Genomic DNA, 20,317 nt, shown 5'->3' with positions numbered 1-20,317 from the left:
AGGTTTTGTTTTTTGTTTCTTTTTTTTTTTTCTTTTTTTCTTTTCTTTGCTTTCAGCACTTTAAATCTATCATCCTACTGCCTTCTTGCCTCCATGGCTTTCAATGATAAATCAGCATTTAATTTTGTTGCGTTTTGTTGAGTCTCCCTTGTATGTGACATATTGCTTCTCTATTACAGCTTTCAGAATTCTCTCTTTACCTTTGGCATTCAACAGGTTGATTATAATATGCAATGACATTGGTCTATTCAAGTATATCCTGTTTAGAATTTGTTGAATATCTTGGATATGTTTGTTTTTTTTTTTTTTTTTTTTTTTTTTTTTTTAATCATCATTTTATTGAGATATATTCACATACCACGCAGTCATACAAAACAAATTGTACTTTCGATTGTTTACAGTACCATTACATAGTTGTACATTCATCACCTAAATCAATCCCTGACACCTTCATTAGCACACACACAAAAATAACAAGAATAATAATTAGAGTGAAAAAGAGCAATTGAAGTAAAAAAGAACACTGGGTACCTTTGTCTGTCTGTTTCCCTCCCCTACTTTTCTACACATCCATCCATAAACTAGACAAAGTGGTGTTTGGTCCTTATGGCTTTCCCAATCCCATTGTCACCCCTCATAAGCTACATTTTTATACAACTGTCTTCGAGATTCATGGGTTCTGGGTTGTAGTTTGATAGTTTCAGGTATCCACCACCAGCTACCCCAATTCTTTAGAACCTAAAAAGGGTTGTCTAAAGTGTGCATAAGAGTGCCCACCAGAGTGACCTCTCGGCTCCTTTTGGAATCTCTCTGCCACTGAAGCTTATTTCATTTCCTTTCGGATATGTTTGTTTTATGTCTTTCATTAAATTTGTTAAGTTTTCAGCCATTGTTTATTTGAATATTATTTCTGTCCCTTTTAATTTTTCTTTTCCTTTTGAGTTTCCCACAATGCATATATAGGTATGCTTGATGGTATCCCATAGCTTCCTCAAGCTCTGTTCTCTCTTCTTCTTTCTTTCTTTCTGCTCTCAGATTAAGTGGTTTTAATAGTCTTATCTTCAAATCCCCAATTCCAATCTTTGCAGATTTACCTGTGTGAACACTATCCTTCAGAGCTTATCCATGCAATGGTTTGGAGAATAGAGCCAGACTGAAGCATAGGGGTTGTCTTGATCCTTTCTGTACATGAGTCTTGCCTTGGGCATATGCATGTAGTCCTAAGAATTCCCCATGTGCACAGATACAATGGTCCCTTTTCCCTAGGAAACACTTTCCTTATAGTCCCAGGCACTGCACTGTATGTCTTATATACAACAATCCCTTGCCCCAGGCAGCATTTGACTGTCCTCCCATGGTATTCTGTAGGAGAGTTCCATAAGCTTCCTTCTACATGCAGGGCAAGTTCTGGGATGGCAAGTCCCTCAGGCCACCACCACACAGATTGGCCAGACATACATGCTCCCAGTGTGTGGAGGGTTACTCTGCTTTCCCCAGAACTGGAACCAGGGATCTGCACTAGAAGTGTGGCCCAGCTCTGTGGAAAGCAGATAAGACATAGAGTAGGGGCCAGACAGGGTACCATAAGATCATACCGATTTTAAGGAGACTTTTTTTTTTTTAATTCAAATCTATTTTTTTTGATTCAGCACTCATCCTGTTATTACAGTCCTTTATATGTTTTCTTGAGCTCTGGTTGTTTAAAGTTTCTGTGGGGTAACAGAGCTCTGAAGTTCTCACTTCACCATCTTGAATCAGAGGGGCCTCTATGATTAATTTTTTTTTTACATTTTATTTTGAAATAAATTCAAAGTTATAGGAACAGTTGCAAAAACAATACAAACCCCATACACAGAACTCCAGCATTCCCTGACCCCCCCGATACCCCAGTCCACTAACTTTAACATGTCACACCGCTATTTCTTTCCCTCCCTCCCTCCCTCCCTCCCTCTCTATCATCCATCTATTGCTATGTCTTCTGAACATATGAGAGCTAGCTGCACACATCCTTGAACAAACACTATAATTCACATATACAATTTCCATGATCAAGAACATTCTTTTATGCAATCCCATTAAGTGCAGCTAAGAAGTACAAGAGATTCAACAATGATACAAAGCTTACATTCTATATTTCCTTTTCATTATGTCTCAACTATGTCCCTTTGAGCCTCCTGTTCTCCATCCTCAGATCCCATCCAGGGTCATCCTTGGCATTCAATTGTCATTTATTTAGACTGTGTTTTTTTTTTTTTTTCCTCAATTGTGGAAACATATATACAGCCTAAATCTTCCCATTCCATCCCCTCCCTAGCATTCCATTAGTGGGATTAATCACATTTAGAATGTTGTAATGCTATCACCTTCCCACCATCCATTACTAGAAATTTCCCTTCACCTCAAACAGCAACCCCACACTCATTTCTTAACTCCCCATTGCCCCTTCCCCCATTTCTCTTAATCCATACTCTACTTTTCATCTCTATGGTCATAATCTCTGACAATTTCTTTGTGTTTACTGTGGGGCTTAAAATTAACCTCTTATATCCATAACAATCTTGTTTTTCTTTGATACCAACTTAATTTCAATAGGATACATAAACTATGTACCTATACTCCTCCATTCCCCCAACTTTATATAGTTCTTGTCAAAAATTACATATTTTACATTGAGTTCAAAACCACTGATTTGTCATTAGAGTTTGTGTATTTTATATCATGTAGGAAGTAAATAGTGGAGTTACAATTCAAAAATTATTGATTTCTATTTGTAGTCCATTGTGGTCAGAGATTGTGCTTTGAATATGTTCAATTGCTTTTGTTTTTTGTTTTTCTTTTTTTTAATTTATTGAGGCTTGTTTTATGTCCCAGCATATGGTCCATTCTGGAGAAAGATCCGTGATCACTAGAGAAAAATGAGTGACCTGGTGATTTGGGATGTAAGGTTCTATATATGTCTGTTAAAATTCTCTATATTTCTTTCTCCTTTCTTTGTTTCTCTGTCGGTAGGGCTCCCTTTAGTATCTGAAGTAGGGCAGGGCTTTTATTGGCAAACTCTCTCAGCATTTGTTTGTGAAAAATTTAAGCTCTCCCTCAAATTTGAAGGAGAGTTTTGCTGGATAAAGTATTCTTGGTTGGAAATTTTTCTCTCTCAGAGTTTTAAATATGTCATGCCACTGCCTTCTTGCCTCCATGGTGGCCGCTGAGTAGTCACTACTTAGTCTTACGTTGTTTCCTTTGTATGTGGTGAATTGTTTTGCTGCTTTCAGAACTTGCTCCTTCTCTTCAGTATTTGACAGTCTGATCAGAATATGTCTTGGAGTTGGCTTATTTGGATTTATTCTATTTGGAGTTCACTGGGCATTTATGCTTTGTGTATTTATATTGTGCAGAAGGTTTGGGAAGTTTTTCCAACAATTTCTTTGAATACTCTTTCTAGACCTTTACCCTTCCCTTCCCCTTCTGGGACACCAATGAGTCTTAAACTTGGACATTTTATTTTAGCTTTCGTATCCCTGAGATCCTTTTTGATTTTTTCAATTTTTTTTCTCCATTCCTTCTTTTGTTCTTTCATTTTCTGTTCTGTGGACCTCTAGGACACTGAGTCATTGTTCAACTTCCTCTAATCTTGTATTATGAGTATCCAGAGTCTTTTTAATTTGGACAACAATTTCTTTTATTTCCATAAGATCTTCCATTTTTTTTATTTAATGTTGCAATTTCTTCTTTATGCTCTTCTAGGGTCTTCTTTATGTCCCTTTTATACTGCTCCATGGTCTTCTTCATGTCTTTTATATCCTGTGCCATGTTTTCATTACTTGATTGTAACTGTTTGATTAATTGTGCCAAGTACTGTGTCTCTTCTGATATTTTGATTTGGGTATTTGGGATCTGGTTCTCCATATCATCTGGTTTTATCATATGCATTAAGATTTTCTGTTGTTTTTGGCCTCTTGGCATTTGCTTTGCTTGATAGGGTTCTTTCAGGTTGTAAAAAGAAAAAAAATACCAATCTAATTTTTCAGAAATACAAGTTGGTGTCATACACTTTCTCCAACTAACCAGCAGATGGTGTCCGTGTGTCACCTATACCCCTCAAGTCAATTCTCCCCAAGTCTGTCTCTGTGGTGTGTGGAGAAATGATTTTTGTGGGGTTCAGTTGGTGAACTCAGTTTGGATTTGTTGTTGGAGCTGTCTGCCCTAAACATGGTGCATGTGTCTGGGTGGTCAGGGAGGCAGGGCGCTTTAATATTCAAATGTCCCAGGTGTTTCTGGAGATTCAGGGCTCTTGCCAAAGTCTAAGCCTTCATTTCAGTTTTGCCCCAGATTTTCTGTCACTGACCCACACACCACCGGCATTGACGTAGCATCCCTGGGTTTTCCGAGCGGGCCCCCCTTCTCTGCTGTGATCTTCCAGGACCTCTGCTGAGGGAAGGCTGTGCTACGTCACTAGAGCATGTTGTCCATCAAGGGAAGCCCCGGGCCGCCAGGCCATGCAGGGTCACTCTCTGCCTGATGCAAAGATTAGCCTATAATTCTTGACTGGTGTTAAGTTCTGAATGAAAGGCAGGTAGTAGAGCTGGGCCCCGCCCCTTTCCTCTTGGAGAAGATAGACGCCCTAGGGGGAGGTCATTAGCATTTCAGTGGTCTCTCTCTGCCTGTGCTATACCCTTGTCTGGGTCACAGAACTGGGAACTGAAAATGGCTGAGGCTTTCTCCACTGAGTCGAAAAAGAAACAGAGCTAGTCCAAGGCGACCCTCTGGCTCTCCAAGGTCAGTTGTCACCCAAAGCCTCTGTCTACTTGTTGGGGATTCGTACCTCGTAGTGAGCAGTTCACACTCACTAATTAAAACCCCAGTTGGAGCTCAGCTGAGCTATATTCGCTTGCTGGGAGAAAGCTTCTCTCTGGCACCACGAGGATTTGTAGCTCAGGCTGTGGGGGAGGGTCTTCTGATTTGGATCCGCAGTTCTTACTTACAGGTTTTATGCTGTGATCTCGGGCAATCCTCCCAATTCAGGTTAGTGTATGATGAGTGGACAGTCATGTTTGTCCCCCTGCAGTTATTCCGGATTATTTACTAATTGTTTCTGTTTTTTTTTTTTCAGTTGTTCCAGGGGGACTGCTCAGCTTCCACTCCTCTCTATGCTGCCATCTTGGATCCTCTTTATGATTAATTTTAATGCTCAAATAGAACCAGATTTGGCCAGTGGGAACCCCTTCAAGCTTGCTTCAGTATTCTTTAGATATGTCCCCATGAATACTTCCTTGCATTTTACCCCAACAAGTTATTCCAGGTTAATCTTGTATTTTCCCTGGCCCAGCCCTGGAATCAACCATTTCTTCAACCACCTCTTATGTCTTTTGGTGGAGTGTTTAGGTACCCAGATCTGAGCACCAAGAGTATTTGCTGCTGAGGTGTTCCTGCTCCAAGACATATGTATGTCCATCCATACACACATGCACTCACACCACATACATACACATACACATTTTTAAAACTATATTTCATTCACTATCTCTCTATATAGAAAACCATGAGTTCAAACCAATATCTCCAATTCCAATCCAACACTACAGGGTTAATTCCAGCTTCCTCTTTTCCACATTTCCTCATCCCTTCTCAGTCAATGAGAAACCTGGCTCTATTATCCTCAACATATTTACTAATTTGTACAATCCATTATACATGGCCAATCTCTCAAGCCTCCTGGGCTACCCTTATCTCTCTGTTCCAGCTTCCTATCCTCAGGGAGGCTACTATATCCACTGCTGGAAGCCTCTACTGTCCCATTTTGACACTGCCTTTGCATAGGCCTTGCATAGCTATCATTATCACCCATCTCCAAATTGCCCTATCACCTGTGCAGATTTGCCATCTTCATGCCTTATGTGATTACTTGAACATGTACTCACACATACCTCCATGAATGCCCCTACTGAAAATATTTTGGACTCAAGTAAGTAAGGAAGCAAGCAGGAAAGTGAATGAGCAAACATTAATCAGAAAACATTTTCATTAACAGCTTCCTGAACCCATGATCTCTTCCCTTTTTTACCAAAATAGATTCCAGGGATGGTCTGCTGATTAACTGTGGCAGCCATGATAATCTTTTCTTGCAGATTGCAACTACACAGACCACCATTAATTAGAACTCAGCTGCTGAGCTCTGAAACCTATTACCCTGTTTGTGCTGAGGTCACATCTCTCAGGGGCTGGTCCCTACCAATCACAGAGCATGGCAGGGACACTAAGGCAGTCTCATTCTTGGAACTCCTTGGAGGTGATGGCCTCCTGACAGCCTTGTTGATCCTTCTTCAGACTGCACAGCAGCCTAGGATGCCTCCACCCAAACCTCTCTCCTCTCAGTGTCAGATGAGTGTAATGATCTAATGGCTGTTTCAGTCTTCCCTGGTTCCCTCCAATTTTTCTCTCACATAGGCACTCCCTGCCCCCAGCAAAACCTTTGCACATTTAATCCTGTCTTGGTGTCTGCTTCTTGGAGGACCCAAATGGTACCAAGAGTGGCACAAGAAAACAGGTGGTCAGATGGGATTGAGCACTGGCTCACTCACTGTATGGCAGGTGAGGAAGACCTTGCCCTTGTCGATAGGGCATGGATAGTCAGTACGTTGGGATACTCAGTCCCTGGCACAAGGCACTGGCTCAGTTACAACAGTGAACTGGGATAATGTCCTGGTGGAAGGGAATGCTGTGACAGGTGCAGTAATGTAGGCATTTGAAAAATATAGAAATAATCACAATTCAGGTCACTGTGAGCAGGGGTAAGACTGTGCAGTCTTCAGCAGAGAATTATATGCCATTCTAGAAACAGGTCTTGGCTTGTTACTAGACCATGGTATTGATGGAACACTTGACCATCAAGTGACTTTGGACACCAAGTCACCATTTACCATAGGCACTTCCTATTATTCATCAGGTTCTGTCCTGCCTGCCAAGACATGGAGTTGGACAGGCCCAGCCACTGTCCATCTCAAGGTGGAAATGGTACATCCAGGATGGAGCCCAAAAAGGGCTAGAGAGCATGGGTAAGCTGAGTGCACAGATAGCCCAGTCCTCCATGTCAGTCACCATAGTTGCACCAGTGTTCCTTCCCGTTTACACCTAAGGTCACATGGGGAGTTCTTTTTGAACAGCCGAAGGAGTAGGAAAGAGGCTGAGCTTGGTTTACAAATAGAGGCTTAATACATGAGCCCATGCTGAAATGGACATCAGTGACTACATTACAATTACATTCAAGGTTGCCTTGAAAGAGTGGCAAGGGAGAATATTCCTACTGGGCAGAGCTGCAAGCAGTGCCCCTGATCATCCACTATGGATAGAAATAGGAGTGGCCTAAGGTGAGAATAGAGATTCCAGAGTAGTGGCCAGTGTCCTAGCCATGTGATCAGGGGCCTAGAAGAAAAAGGAAGACTGGAGAAAAGGAATTCTGGGGTAGAGGCACGTGGATGGACACGGGAGTGGGCACAAAGTGTAAAAGTTTTTGCATAACACATTAATGCCCACCAGAAAGCAAATTACACAGAAGACACTGAACAACTAAGTAGACAAAATAATTCAGTCAGCTGACAACAGTCTTCATTATCAGCCAGATTGGAACTGAAATGATGGGTCTATGAAAGAAGTGGCCGAGGTGATAGAAATTAGGGCCCAACTAAATAGCAACCCCTCTCCCCCAATGTCTCTTTACCTGCTGCCACCTTTGACAGTCCAATCTGTCAGTGTCAGAGTTGACTAAATGAGTCCCCTTCCATCCTCTAAATGCCAGCTGTTTGTCCTCCCAAGGATATATACTTATTCCAGGTAAGAGTTTGCCTTTCTTGCAGTCTGAACCAGCACCACCATCTGGGGACTTAAAAATTGCTTAATTCACAGATGAGGAACCTCATATAGCATACCACCTGTGCTGGTGTGGATGTATTGTCTCCCGAAACACCATGTTCTTTAATGCAGATGTATTAGTGTTAATTAGGTTGGAACCTATTGTTTCCATGGAGATGTGACTCAATCAACTGTGAGCAAGACCTCTGATTAGATAATTTCCATGGAGGTGTTACCCCACCCATTCAGGGTGGGTCTTAATTAAATCACTGAAGTCCTATAAAAGAGTTCACAGACAGAAGGATCTGAGAGCAGCTGACAAGTGACATTTTGGAGAGCAGCTAAGAGAGGCATCTTGGAGACAGCCATTGAAAGCAGACTTACGCTGAACACTTTGGAGATGCCAGCCCAGTTTTGCTCCAAAGAAGCTAAGAGAGGGCAAAATGCCCCAAGAACAACATTTTGAAGAATGCACAGGAGCTGAGTGAGGAGCTGCAACACAACCTGGGATCAGCAGATGTCGGCCATGTGCCTCCCCAGCTAACAGGTTTCTGGATGCCATTGGCCTTCCTTAGGTTAAGGTATACTCGTGTTGATAGCCTTAATTTGGACATTTCCATGGCCTTTCAACTGTAAATTTGTAACCAAATAAATCCCCTTTATAAAAGGCAATCTATTTCTCATATTTTGCATAATGGCAGCGTTAGCAAACTGGAACACCATCCAAACAGAGAATCCACTTTACAACGGGGGAGGTAGGAGACCCCCAATTGTCTCATGTATTATAACCCAGAGGCAGGCAGTTATACAGTACTGAATTGGCCTTCATTTGTAGCACAAGCTTGGATAAAACACACTGAAAGGCTGGGACAGCCCTTTTGGGAAACAGTGTATAAATTCATAGATGTCTTGATGGTGCTATGTTTCTACTAGGTAGAATATATGGATCTGGGAACCTAAGGATAGACGTAAGAGTGGTCCCACTCACCATAAGATCTTGGTCCCCAAAGAGGACAAAGCAAAGTTCCTACTGAACAAGCTACAGCTGCTGCCAGGGCACTTTGGAATCCTCATGCCCAGAAACCAGCAAGTGAAAAGGCGTCACCACACTTGCAGGGGTAATCAATCCTAATCACCAGGAGTTTGAGCTTCAGTCATATCATGGGTGTAGAGACGAACATGTGTGGACCCAAGTGACCCACTTCCTTGGCACAATGGAATTGTGAACTCTGCAAGCCCTTTATCAAAGCTTTACCATTGCATATTATCCTCTTCACTTTGTTCTGAATTGACTTTCCCAGGTAGTGGCCTGACTTGAACCTGATCTGGACATCACCCTTCTGACAATAGCCAGGACCCCCTTTCCCTGTGGCCGCCCTAAAATTCTGACCCATTCCTACATCTATCTGTAGGTACCCAGACCCATGCATTCTTTCTACTGGGGACACAGCACCATCAAGAGGTCTGGGCTGGAGTTTCATCATATTTTCTGGGCCCTTCACCTGATTGGCCCTCTGATCCCCTCCTATGGGGTAATTGGCTGCCACTTTTATCTCTGAGCCTCTTGGTTTCCCATTGAGAGGCTTAGCCGGCATTTAGGACAAATGTCCACGTTGTGGCTGCTGGGTAAGCCTCCAGTGGCCACCTCCTAGAAAGACTCAGCAGCTACCTTATAGCCCTTGCCTCTCTCCTCCCCCTCTTCCATTGTGTGACAATGTTTCAGTCTGTTTCCATTCCACACACAGGGGAGATGTTAAGTCTACTGAAAAAGGCCTCTTCAGACCATAAACCTGGGAAACGGACCATAAACCCGGGAACAAGCAGCACCAATGCTAATCAAGGCAGGAATTCTCAGTGGCAGGGTCCCCTCCCCGTGGAGTGCATAAATACCACCCTCAAACAGCACAGATTTGTCTCTCTTCTCTTGAAGTAGGGTGTGCAGAGATACCATCTACTGACCCCAACTGGAGCAGTTTTGGCCACCCTGGGAGACTGGTCATGATGGGATCTCTTTCTGTTCCTTTGGACCCTTTGTGCTATGTAAGTAATAAGGCAGTCATCTACTGAAAGTTTCTGTTGTGCCCCAAGCCTATGTTTCCATGGCACACCATGCAGCAACTTGTTCCAAGTGAGCTTTTGCTAAAATCTTTCCAACATTCTGAGGAATGTGCAGCAAGACTTCGATGTGAGCTGGCTGAGAGCTTAAACTGAAGGCTTACCCAACCTTTCTGAAATTAGTGTTAGTTCCTTAAGCATGACATCTGATGGTGAAATTTGCAAAATTTATCTCCAGTATGAATTGTGAGTGTAAAAAAATGTGTGGACCCGAGGCTTTCTCATACATATTATGTTCATACAGCTCCTTTCCAGAATAAATTTATTGATATTTACTAAAATGTGAAGCATCAAAGGTATTCACATGCAGTACATCAAGTTTTTATACCAGAGTGAGTTCTTTGATGTCGCGTAAGATACGAACTTCGACTAAAGCCTTTTCCACATGTGTTACATTTATACAGTTTCAATCCAGTGTGAACTCTCTGATGTTGAAGTCGGGTTGAACTATGAGTAAAGGCTTTCCCACATTCATTGCATTTGTAGGGTCTTTCCCCAGTGTGAACTCTCTGATGTCGAATAAGTAGAGAGCTCTGACTGAAGGCTTTACCACATTCATCACATATATGAGGTTTCTCTCCAGTGTGACTTCTCTCATGCAGTCTAAGTTGGGAGCTCTGAGAGAAAGCTTTTCCACATTCATTACATCTGTGTGGTTTCTCTCCAGTATGAATCCTCTGGTGTACTGTAAGCTGGGAGTTTTGGTTGAACGTTTTTCCACACACATCACATACATAGGGTCTCTCCCCTGTATGAATTCTCTGATGCTGAATGAGTTGTGAGCTCTGACTGAAAGCTTTGCCACATTCATCACAAACATAGGGTTTTTCTCCTGTATGAATTCTTTGATGTCTACTAAGGAGAGATCTTTGATTGAAAGCTTTTCCACATTCACTGCACTCATGGGGTTTCTCTCCAGTATGAATTTTTTGATGTACAATAAGAAGTGATGGCTGACTGAAGGCTTTTCCACATTCATTACAGCCATAAGGTTTTTCTCCAGAATGTATTCTCTGATGCTGAATCAGGTGGGCCTTTTTACAAAAAGATTTGGCACATTCTTCACATTTAAAAGGTTTCTCTCCAGTGTGAGTTCTCTGATGTTGAGATAGTTGTGAGGTCAGTCTGAAGGTTTTCCCACATTCATTACACCTATAAGGCTTCTCTCCACTATGAATTGACTGATGTTGAATAAGGCGTGAACTACAACTGAAGGCTTTTGAACACTTATTACATTTATATGGTTTTTCTCCAGTGTGAATTTTTTGATGCTCCCTAAGATATGAACTACAACTAAAATCTTTCCCACATTCATGGCATTTGTGGGGCTTTGTCCCAGTATGAATTTTTTGATGAAGAATAAGTATCGATTTCTTACTGAAGGTTTTTCCACATTCATTACAGCCATAAGGTTTTTCTCCTGAATGAATTCTCTGATGCTGAATCAGGGTTGCCTTTTGACTACAGGATTTCCCACATTCTTCACACTTAAATGGTTTCTCGTGAATCCTCTGGTGTTGTTTAAGTTGGGAATTCAGTCTGAAGGATTTCCCACATTCACTACACCCATAAGGTTTCTCTCCACTATGAATTACCTGGTGTTGTATAAGGTGTGAGCTACTACTGAAGACTTTCAAACATTTATTACACTTATATGTTTTTTCCCCCGTGTGAATCTTTTGATGTCCCTTAAGATATGAACTTCGGCTAAAATCTTTCCCACATTCATGACATTTGTGGGGTTTTTCAGTATGGATTCGGTGATGTAGAATAAGATCAGAATTGTATTTGAAACTTGTGTCACATTTATCACATTGATGGGCTTTGTACCCTGTAGTATGCTTGGAACTTGTAATGAGATTTGCATTCTTACTTAAGTTTTCTCCTAACTCAGGTAAACTCTGGTCAGTCTTCCACGTGGGTTGCTCCTCACAGGACATGGTCAATTCACTATAACTTTTCTCCTCAGTTAGAGATTTCCTCAAGACAACTCCTGTGGCATTTCCCTGACAGGTGTCTGAAACATCCCTGTATTCCTCAAATCCTGGTAGGAAATCCTGAAGGAGCATGTCTAATGTTACTTCACATGTGGCTATGTCTGATATTTGTCTTTTAAAGTACTGTTTGCTCTCAGTGCCCATTAAAGAATCTGGAAAAATAAACAAAAATAATGTAAATATGACTACTCCCAGTGCAGGCACTGGACAAGGACCATCACTTAAATGCAAGCTCAAGTGGAAAAAATAATTTCCAATCTACAGAGAGGAAGCAGGATGGGAGTGGTAGTTAAGGTGAACAGTAATATAGTACAAAAAGGGATGGGGATGGGCAAGGAATTTAATTAAGAGTCTTAATTACAAACAAGTGATAGAGACAAGCTGAAAAAGGGTAGGCTAAACAGGATAGGAGAGTAGATTAAAGGTTGTGAGAGAAAGGGATGATGGAGGTAGTCAGGTAGGAGTCTGGTAGGGTCCTGAGAATGAGTGAGGCAGAATAACTGCTGCAAGTATAGAAGACTGACCCCAACCCAAAAGTTTTCACTGGACTCATCACCCACCAATTTGCCCATAAAACCCAATTTCCCACATAACTCAGGAAACACAAGGGCCTGCCTCCCCTGTCAACTCCCTGGGCAGAATCACTCCCAAGGTACTCACCCTCAGTCTGTCTCCTGGCCATGGCCAAAGTTCTCCCTAGCTCCCACTCAACCCCTCTCAAAGGCCCAGGGCTGGCTTCTTACTTTCTGTGGAACCACAGGTATCTTCTCTTTACTTGTTCTCTCCCGTAATCCATTTGTCTCAGTTGGCTCTATTCTTTCAAGTTAGGCCTCCTAATTTATCTCACTAATGCCTTCTTCTCAGGGCTGGCTTCCCCTCTTCTCACCTGGACAGGAACATCTCTGCATCTCTACTGTCTCAGTCTCTGGCACATCCAGCAGCCATGGCTCTTCTCCTCTCTCTAGCTGGGAGATCAGGTCAGGTTTGAGACCTCGAAGTTCTGCTGGTGGAGAAGGAAATACAACACGTGCATTTCTACTGAGAACCAAAGCCTATGGTCTACAGACAGCAGGTAGAGAGAGGGAGAGATTCAGTTAGACTAGGTGGGAAGGCCCAGGGTGGGGAAGAGTTAGTCTCTTTAAAGATATGACTAAGTCCAGGGTGAGGGAGAGGTTGGGGAATACCATGTGGTGAGGGGGAGGGAAGAAGAAAAGGAAGAAAACAAATATGAGGACGTTAAAGGGGTTCTGACACAGGAAAGAGAAGGAAACTCCTGCCAAAAACTGGAATCCCCCGAGTGGAACAAAATCTAAAGGGAACTTGTGTTTAGGGTAAGGAGGGGAAAGATTCTGCCCAGGGAGTTAGGAGTGGCAGGCCCTTGTGTTTCCTGAGTCATGTGGAAAGTTGGTTTGTATGGGCAGGGTGGTGGGTGACAAGTCCACTGGAAACCTTCTTCTTGGGTTTGGGTCACTCACACATTCCGCAGTTGTTCTGCCTCAACCATTCTCAGGACCCTACTCTGACTCCTAACTGACCACCTCTATCATCTCTTTCGCTTAAACCCTGTATTGCCTTTTGCTTCTAACCCAGTTTGCCTGTCACTTTTACTTACTAGGCCCAGTCTCTTCCCCTCTGCAGAGCTTAGGCCTATCTCCTGGAGAAAGGGCAAAAGAGCCCTGTTTCTAGTTCAGGAAAGATGTGGAGTTCCACTCTTTGAGCAACAGCCCAGGTTAGCACTTCAGAAGCATCACAACTCTGAGCACCCAGGTGCTCAGGGAGCCTAGAGGTGGCTCAGGGAGGGGGACAGTGCTTACCCAGCCAGATCAAGTTTCCATAATTCTCCAGCATCACGTCCTTGTAGAGATCCTTTTGTTGAACAGTCAGATACATCCATTCCTTCCTTGTGAAATATACAGCCACATCCTCAAATGTCACTGATCCCTGAAACAACATTTTCCTGCTGCCCTAAGGATCTTGATGGTTGCTGCAGATTCAATCATGCCCCCCACAAAAGACACATTCACATACTAACTCCCAGTTCTGTGAATGTGAGCCTATTTATAAATAGGACCTTTAAAGATGTTATTTTTAGTTAAGCTGTGGCCAGATTGAGGACAGGCCTTAATCACATGGCTGAAGTCCTTATAAACAAAAGAATTTGGACAAGGAAGGAGGAATCAGAAGAAGTCAGATGTAGAAGCCAGGAGACAGAAAGAGATCACCATGTGATGGAGGCTTGCTGGGAAGCTACCACCAGAACATGGCAAACTTGACAAAAAACTGCCAGAATCTAAAACCATGAGCCAATGTATCCCTGTTGCACCTTCCTGTACTTAAGCCAACAAGTGTATGGTATTTGTCATAGCAACCCTGGCAAACAGATATTTGCTGATGGTACTCAAGTGCCTCTTGTGTGTTGTTTTGGAAGGGGATGTTGAGGGAATTCTCATCAGCTGTGGAAGCCTCAGCGTAAATGAAGGAGCGGGTGGTGCTGGAGACCAGAGCTGAAAACAATGAAGGGAAGAGGCAGCTGGCTTCTCCAAACACCTTCTTACATACATAATTACACCTCTGCAGGGTGGAGGTAAAACCAAGACACCCTAAAAGGGCAGATCCTAGATTATAAATTAAAAGGCACACCTGGAGGTCAATTTAAGATCAAAGAAAACAACTTCCATGTTACTTATAAAGGAACAAGCCAATGGAATTCATTGCCCTCAATTAGTAGTAGAAGTTGAAAACAAACATGGTCAAGGAGGGTGAAAAAAATTACTGAGGGCAAATATACATGGTTATGGGTTTTGTTACTAATATCCTCCAAATATGTCCAGAAGACACAGATGTGATGTTCATGACTCATACCACCCAAGCCAGGCTGATTCAGTTCCCCAGCATCAAGGAAAGGACATCATCATCCAGCCCCATGAGGCTGGGGGCACATGAAGGGAAACCCGCTTTCAGTCCCCAGAGACTGGATAAGGTCATCTGTGTAAACATGCAACTTGGGACAAGGCATTGGAGTTACACCCAGAGGCCTCCACCCCAGCTCACAGATGAAGGGTAGAGGAATAGGAACACAATTTTATAGAGAAAACCTTCAGGCTCCTCCCAGTGTTTGCAGTGGTAACTGATCTGGCTCTCCTTAATGAAACATTAGCCATCAAACTACAGTGTCACCATTGTATTTCTCCTGTCCTATGTTCCTCTGTTGATTGCCATTTTCATTGTCTATTCTTCCATGTGTTTATTTTTTCAAAGGCAGACAAATATGTACACTCCTCTTTCTAACACAACCCCAGCCCTCCCCTTTTTAAACTGGGAAAACACTGAAAAACAAATTGCTTCTATAGAAGAACCCTGTCCCACCAGCCAGCCTCTAGGAAGGACCTGCCATCTTCACAAGAGAAGCTGTGCCTCTTTGCTCGTGGGCTTCCTCTCCTGGCTTCTGAATGAGAAGACGATGGCCTCACTCCTGTGACTGGCAATGAATGCTGTTAGGCTGGGGTGCTCCTGTTAGGATGTTGCATGTTACTGGATGGCATAATGGCCACAGCCCAAATACTTTATTCCTGCTCAGGACCATCTCCCTTTCCCCAGGCCCATGATGAACCCAAAGCCTAGGCCAAGAACTCCGGTAAATGGAGTTTTGGATCCCCTTCTTCCTAGACTGGGATGTTGAAGAGAAAACAAGCTAGTCCCAAGCATGAGGCTGTGTCCTTCGTGGCTGTGCCCCAAACCCACCTGCTCCCCCTTCCTCCCCCACTCCTCCCCCAGTCTGCTCTCCTACTCACTCCCGAACACTCCAACTGACTCTGCTGCTCCCCGATCTTCTCATCTGCTCCCTGATCCTCTCTCCTACCACCTCCCTGTGCTCCTCACCCTGCTCATACCCACTCCTTGCCCAGGTTTCCAGGTTCTCCCTTTCACGGGCCTTGCAAAGAGGACATACCTCACAGGTATATCCTTGTTGAGGCATCTCCTCATGGAGAGATGTGTAAAAACAGGACTCTGTTTCATAAGGAGGTACACGTTGTTCTCCCCACAGCTGTTTCACTCCCATTTCTGTCAGCAGTGTGGGTAAGCCCCCACCACCACACTAGGTGTTACTGCCTGATGTCCACTGTCCCCATGGCTTCCTTGGGGCCTCCCTGTTTTTGTTTATTTTTCTATTGGAACATTGTCAATATGTCATCTTCTCGTTGATTTTGGAGCACTCTGGATCTGCTCTCTGTATGATGCAAACACCTTCTGCCCATCATTTATTTTCTGTTGCGATCAAGATGGCTGGCTCCAGCCGAGATGCCTGGGTCCACTGCTGCTCAGGTCTCACCTTCATTCCTTCACTTTTCCCATACCCCATCTGTCCTGAGGGCGGAGGTTCTCATTCCTTCATCTCCCCACCCCATATAACCACACTGATGTAGATGTTAGCATCTCCCTTCTGCATACAACATGCCACCCTCCCCCTGCTGCAGGGCCATGCTGTTTCCAGGGCTCACGCTACTCTCCATCCAGCTGTGGCCTCAGAAAAGCCTCTCTGACCCCACAGACTGCTAGCTCCTGGTTATGTGCCCATGGAACCGGTGTCTGTTCAGTCCATAGACTGTGCATTCTGTGGGACAGGAGAAACCAACTCCTGTGCAGGAACTGGTACACAACAGGTGCTCAATGCACAGCAAATCAGGAGTCCGCTGTGCAGAGAAGCTCCAGGTTGAGTGGAAGGAACCAGCTGTAGACAGAAAGCTCACCTGAGATCCAGCCCTAGGCAGCACAGCTTCCATTCCTGGGCTCCTAGGCTGTGGTGAGAGGCAGGAATCTGGAAGGGGACAGAGAGACGCTGAGTGAGCCCAGCTCTGGCCTGTGGCTCATCCACTGACAACCACCCCCATCCCCATCCCACCTCTAGGAATGAGGCTCCACCTCTCAGGAGCACATTCCATCAGGCTGACCAAAGCTCTGAGCCCTAGCATTCCCAGGTGTTTAGATGCAGAAGTTGTGGTCCCAATCAAAGAATTCACAGCCCCCATAGGCAGGACTGGTAGAAACCCACACAGGGTGGCCCTCGTTCATCATACTGCATTCTCTGACCCAGTGTGAGAGGGACACAGAAAAAGAAAACATCAACTGCCTTTGGTGGGGGGAGTAAGAAGCCAAATGTGCAAAGCTGAGCCAGCACTCAGTCTGAGCTAGTCTCTATACCCCATGAGTGGGTTTCTGCAGGGTGTGCCCACCCAGCTGGCTGGGCTGAGCATGGAAATCTGCAAGGAAGAGGAGGCATGTGGGCCAGGCTCTGAGAGGGTTGAACTCTGATGGGCAAGACTATGGACAAATGGAGGCCACTCTGGCTTCCTGGGGGTGCAGGAGGCAGCCATTAAGGAGTGAGAGGGAAGATGGACCTCCATGAAGCTCACCTGAAAACCTGGCAGATAGGCTCCGAGAGTTCGGGACCATCACTGTCCAAAGGCCTCCACTGCAACAGCTTCTGGCAGCCTGGGCACAACTTTGCTCACATCAGCCCCCTCCCTGACAACCATGGGAAGGGGCATGACGGTGTGAAGAGAGGCCATGGCAGGCAATGATGTGGGCCAACCCCAACACCCAGCTTGAATGTTACTTCCCCATGGATGTATCTACATCCAACTGCCCAGACACACCAGCCCGATCGGCCAATCTCATGTCCCTGGAAGCCCCCTCACAGGCTGTACTCCAATACAGTGAGACCCTTGCAGGTTCCCCAAAGCTCCAGACTTCCCTACTCACTCCCTCAAGAACTGTCTCCCCCGCCTCCTGGGAAAGTTCACCTCCTTCAAGGCTCAGCTGGGGAATCACTTCCTCTCTGAAGCCTTCCTGATCTCCTCCCAGGAAAAATTGTCTATTCTATTCCCTGCAGCCTTGGATGTGGCACATTTCAGGGCTCGAGTACCCAGCACTGCAATATGGCCACTTCCATGTAGGGCTGTACAGAAGGGCTCTGCTCTGCTTCCTACCCCAAAACGTGGAACATCTTCCTGCGTGGGCAGGTTTGTCTGTCGGCTCTCCATCACAGCAAGAGCTCCTGGAGGGAGCTGTCCCAATCGTCAGTGCTCCTCCTGTACTCAACAGAGAGCCTGGGATTCATGCTTTCAATTAGGGTTCACTAATGCCAAGTGCTATGGATATTCAGCAGTGAGCAAAGCAGATCCAGTCCCTGACCTCAGGAAACTTATGGTCTAGCAAGAGGGACACAAAGCAAATACATGAGAAATCATCTGACGATAAGTGATGTGGAGAAAATCAAAGCGGGATGGGAAGGGGTGTCAGAATTTCATGCAGTATGGATAGGGAAGGTGTATTTAATAAGAATTATACTGAGGAGACCAGGAGGAAGAGAGAAGCAGTGCAAACATCTCAGGGAGAGCAGTCCAGGCCAAGGGAACAGGCCAAGAGGGGAGCCAGAGTGTTGCTGGAAAAAAGCAACCTTAAGATAGGAAATCACAGGAGGATCATAAGCCTTAAAAAGAGAGATCCAACTACTGTGCAGAAGGCAGACCACAGGAGGGCAACAGTGGATGTAGGGTGGTCAGGCTGAGGATCCTGTAAAGCCAGGAAGGGATGATGGAGGCTCAACTTAGCGGTTGGTGGTTGAGATCAGGCCCCTTTAGGATTCAGTGTGAATGGAGAACTGACAAGGCCAGCAGAACACATGGTGAAGTGGTGAGGAAAGGCATCTAGGAATGTTCCCAGCAGACTTCCTTAACCTATGCCCCTTATCTGACCTAGAGAGATAAAATAATTTAGCTATTTCCTTATTCCTCCTGAAGTGCATAACTATTACCACCTTGGATGCCTGAGAAAGAAATTATAACAGTTGAGAAAGGCTGCCTCCGAGGTTTCTACCTAAGTGATGGGAAGGATGGAATTGCAATCTCCTGTCACAGGGAAAAATGGGAGAATGAAGACTTGGTGAATATTAGGGATGCCAGTAGCATAATAAGAGCAGTAGTAATAGCAGCTGTTAATAGCAGCGAACATTTACTATGGAGCAAGCATAGCCCTGTGCTGTATATTCTATATCTCATTTAATTTTCACAATAATCTTTGAAGTAGGTGGTAACCCCACCACTGAGACTGAGCCAAGGCAGCTTGCCCAAACCCGTACAGAGGGCAAGGGGCCAGGACACGAACTCAGGCAGTCTTGCTCTACCAGTACGCTACAGCGGCTCTCGGTCAAGGTTTTCTGAATGAATTTAGGTACAGAACGCTGTTTCGAATGGCTTGCGCCTGAGGACAGGCATCGGAACTCCGCTCCCTGCCCCGCCCGAGGGCAGTCCTTCCCCCCAACGTCGCCGCCTCAGGCCCGAGGGCAGGCACGCAGCGGGCGCAGTGGAGGCAAGGACACCCCGAACGCGGACGGAGTCTCCCCGCCTCCGTCTCACCGAAGCTGAGCCTGCACGGCTCCGTCCCAGGCCCCTGCGCGCCCCCCGCGGGCCTCCCTAACCCTCGGCCCCGGCGGATCCCCGAAAGGCGCTGCGCCTCGGCCCGCCCGTCCCCTCTACCCGAGACCCGCCCCTTCTCGGCCCGCGCGACCTACCTCCGGTCCCCGCTGGCTTCCGGGGCTCCCGGCCTACCCCATACGCCGAGCGCCGTGGAGCCGCGCTGGGAGCCCACGGCCGGAAACGCGTCGCTCCGCCGCCGGAAGTTCCCGCGCGGAGGAGCCGCCGGGCCGCTCTGGGCAGCTCGGAGGACTCGCGTGTCGACGGCCCCCGGCCCAGGCGCTGTTGCGCTCCGCAAACCCACTCGGCGGCTGCGGACCAGGGTCGCCTTTGTCCCGCCCGAGTTTGAGGCGACGCTTTGGGGCTGGGGTCATGCGCGGCCTCTACTCCCACGCTCACCACCACCCACCCACTCGCTCACATCCGTATACATGCTCCCTCACCTATACGCTCACACACCTAAGGTCCCACGCTCATCTACACACTCAGCCACACGCACTCGGATACCCCTGCACATCCCTCAGGCACTCACCTGCCTCCGCTCCACCTGCGGCTGCGCACCCCGGTCCCTCTGTGACTGGACCCCTTGAGCTCGTCCTCCCCTCCGCCCCTCACCCCCACCCCACCCGCCCAGGAGGCCCAAGACCACATCTTCGGAGCCCGCATGTAGGAGCAGGCCTGGTTCAGTCCTTGCAGCAGAAGGAAGGGAGCGTCCAGTGCAGGTTTCCCTCCATGCCATCTTCTGCTCCTCCATCCAGGGTGCACCCAGGAGACGTTTACTGGCACACATACTTTGGCATCACGCACACCTGAAATGGCAGATCGCTCTCCACCACGTCACGTTCCTCCACCCACAGGGGACCACCTTGGCACGGCCATTGCCACATTCAA

The 20,317-nt window shown here is 45.8% G+C and overlaps 1 protein-coding gene across 6 annotated transcripts; it reads right to left on the bottom strand.

Annotated features, from left to right (window-relative positions):
- Positions 1–10,202: 10,202 nt before the first annotated feature.
- Positions 10,203–19,598, bottom strand: LOC119508702 (zinc finger protein 260-like). Of its 6 annotated transcripts, none has more exons than XM_037802379.1 (6): positions 19,525–19,591; positions 17,366–18,862; positions 16,703–16,770; positions 13,769–13,895; positions 12,841–12,957; positions 10,203–12,106 (listed from the first exon to the last, which is right to left on the bottom strand). In XM_037802379.1, the coding sequence occupies exons 2-6, from the start codon at positions 17,403–17,405 to the stop codon at positions 10,272–10,274; spliced, it is 2,187 nt and encodes a 728-aa protein (XP_037658307.1). In that variant the 5' UTR covers positions 17,406–18,862; positions 19,525–19,591; the 3' UTR covers positions 10,203–10,271. The 6 variants fall into 6 exon arrangements, with proteins under 6 accessions (XP_037658307.1, XP_037658308.1, XP_037658310.1 ...); XM_037802380.1 differs by lacking the exon at positions 19,525–19,591 and having other exon boundaries at positions 17,366–17,477; positions 17,942–19,417; XM_037802382.1 differs by lacking the exon at positions 17,366–18,862 and having other exon boundaries at positions 19,525–19,598.
- Between the last annotated feature and the right edge of the window lie 719 nt (positions 19,599–20,317).

This window comes from Choloepus didactylus, chromosome 14 (genome assembly GCF_015220235.1).
Source record: "Choloepus didactylus isolate mChoDid1 chromosome 14, mChoDid1.pri, whole genome shotgun sequence".
Taxonomy (NCBI): Eukaryota; Metazoa; Chordata; class Mammalia; order Pilosa; family Megalonychidae; genus Choloepus; species Choloepus didactylus.
This window is presented reverse-complemented; position numbering and strand designations above follow the sequence as displayed.

Coding starts and splice junctions, on each gene's coding strand:
- LOC119508702 (XM_037802379.1), bottom strand. CDS start 17,405: ATGGTCCCGAACTCTCGGAGCCTATCTGCCAGGTTTTCAG. Junction 16,771..17,365: donor CCTATCTGCCAGGTTTTCAG/GTGAGCTTCATG, acceptor GTCCCCTTCCAG/ATTCCTGCCTCTCACCACAG. Junction 12,107..12,840: donor GCAGAGATGTTCCTGTCCAG/GTGAGAAGAGGG, acceptor TTATTTTTCCAG/ATTCTTTAATGGGCACTGAG.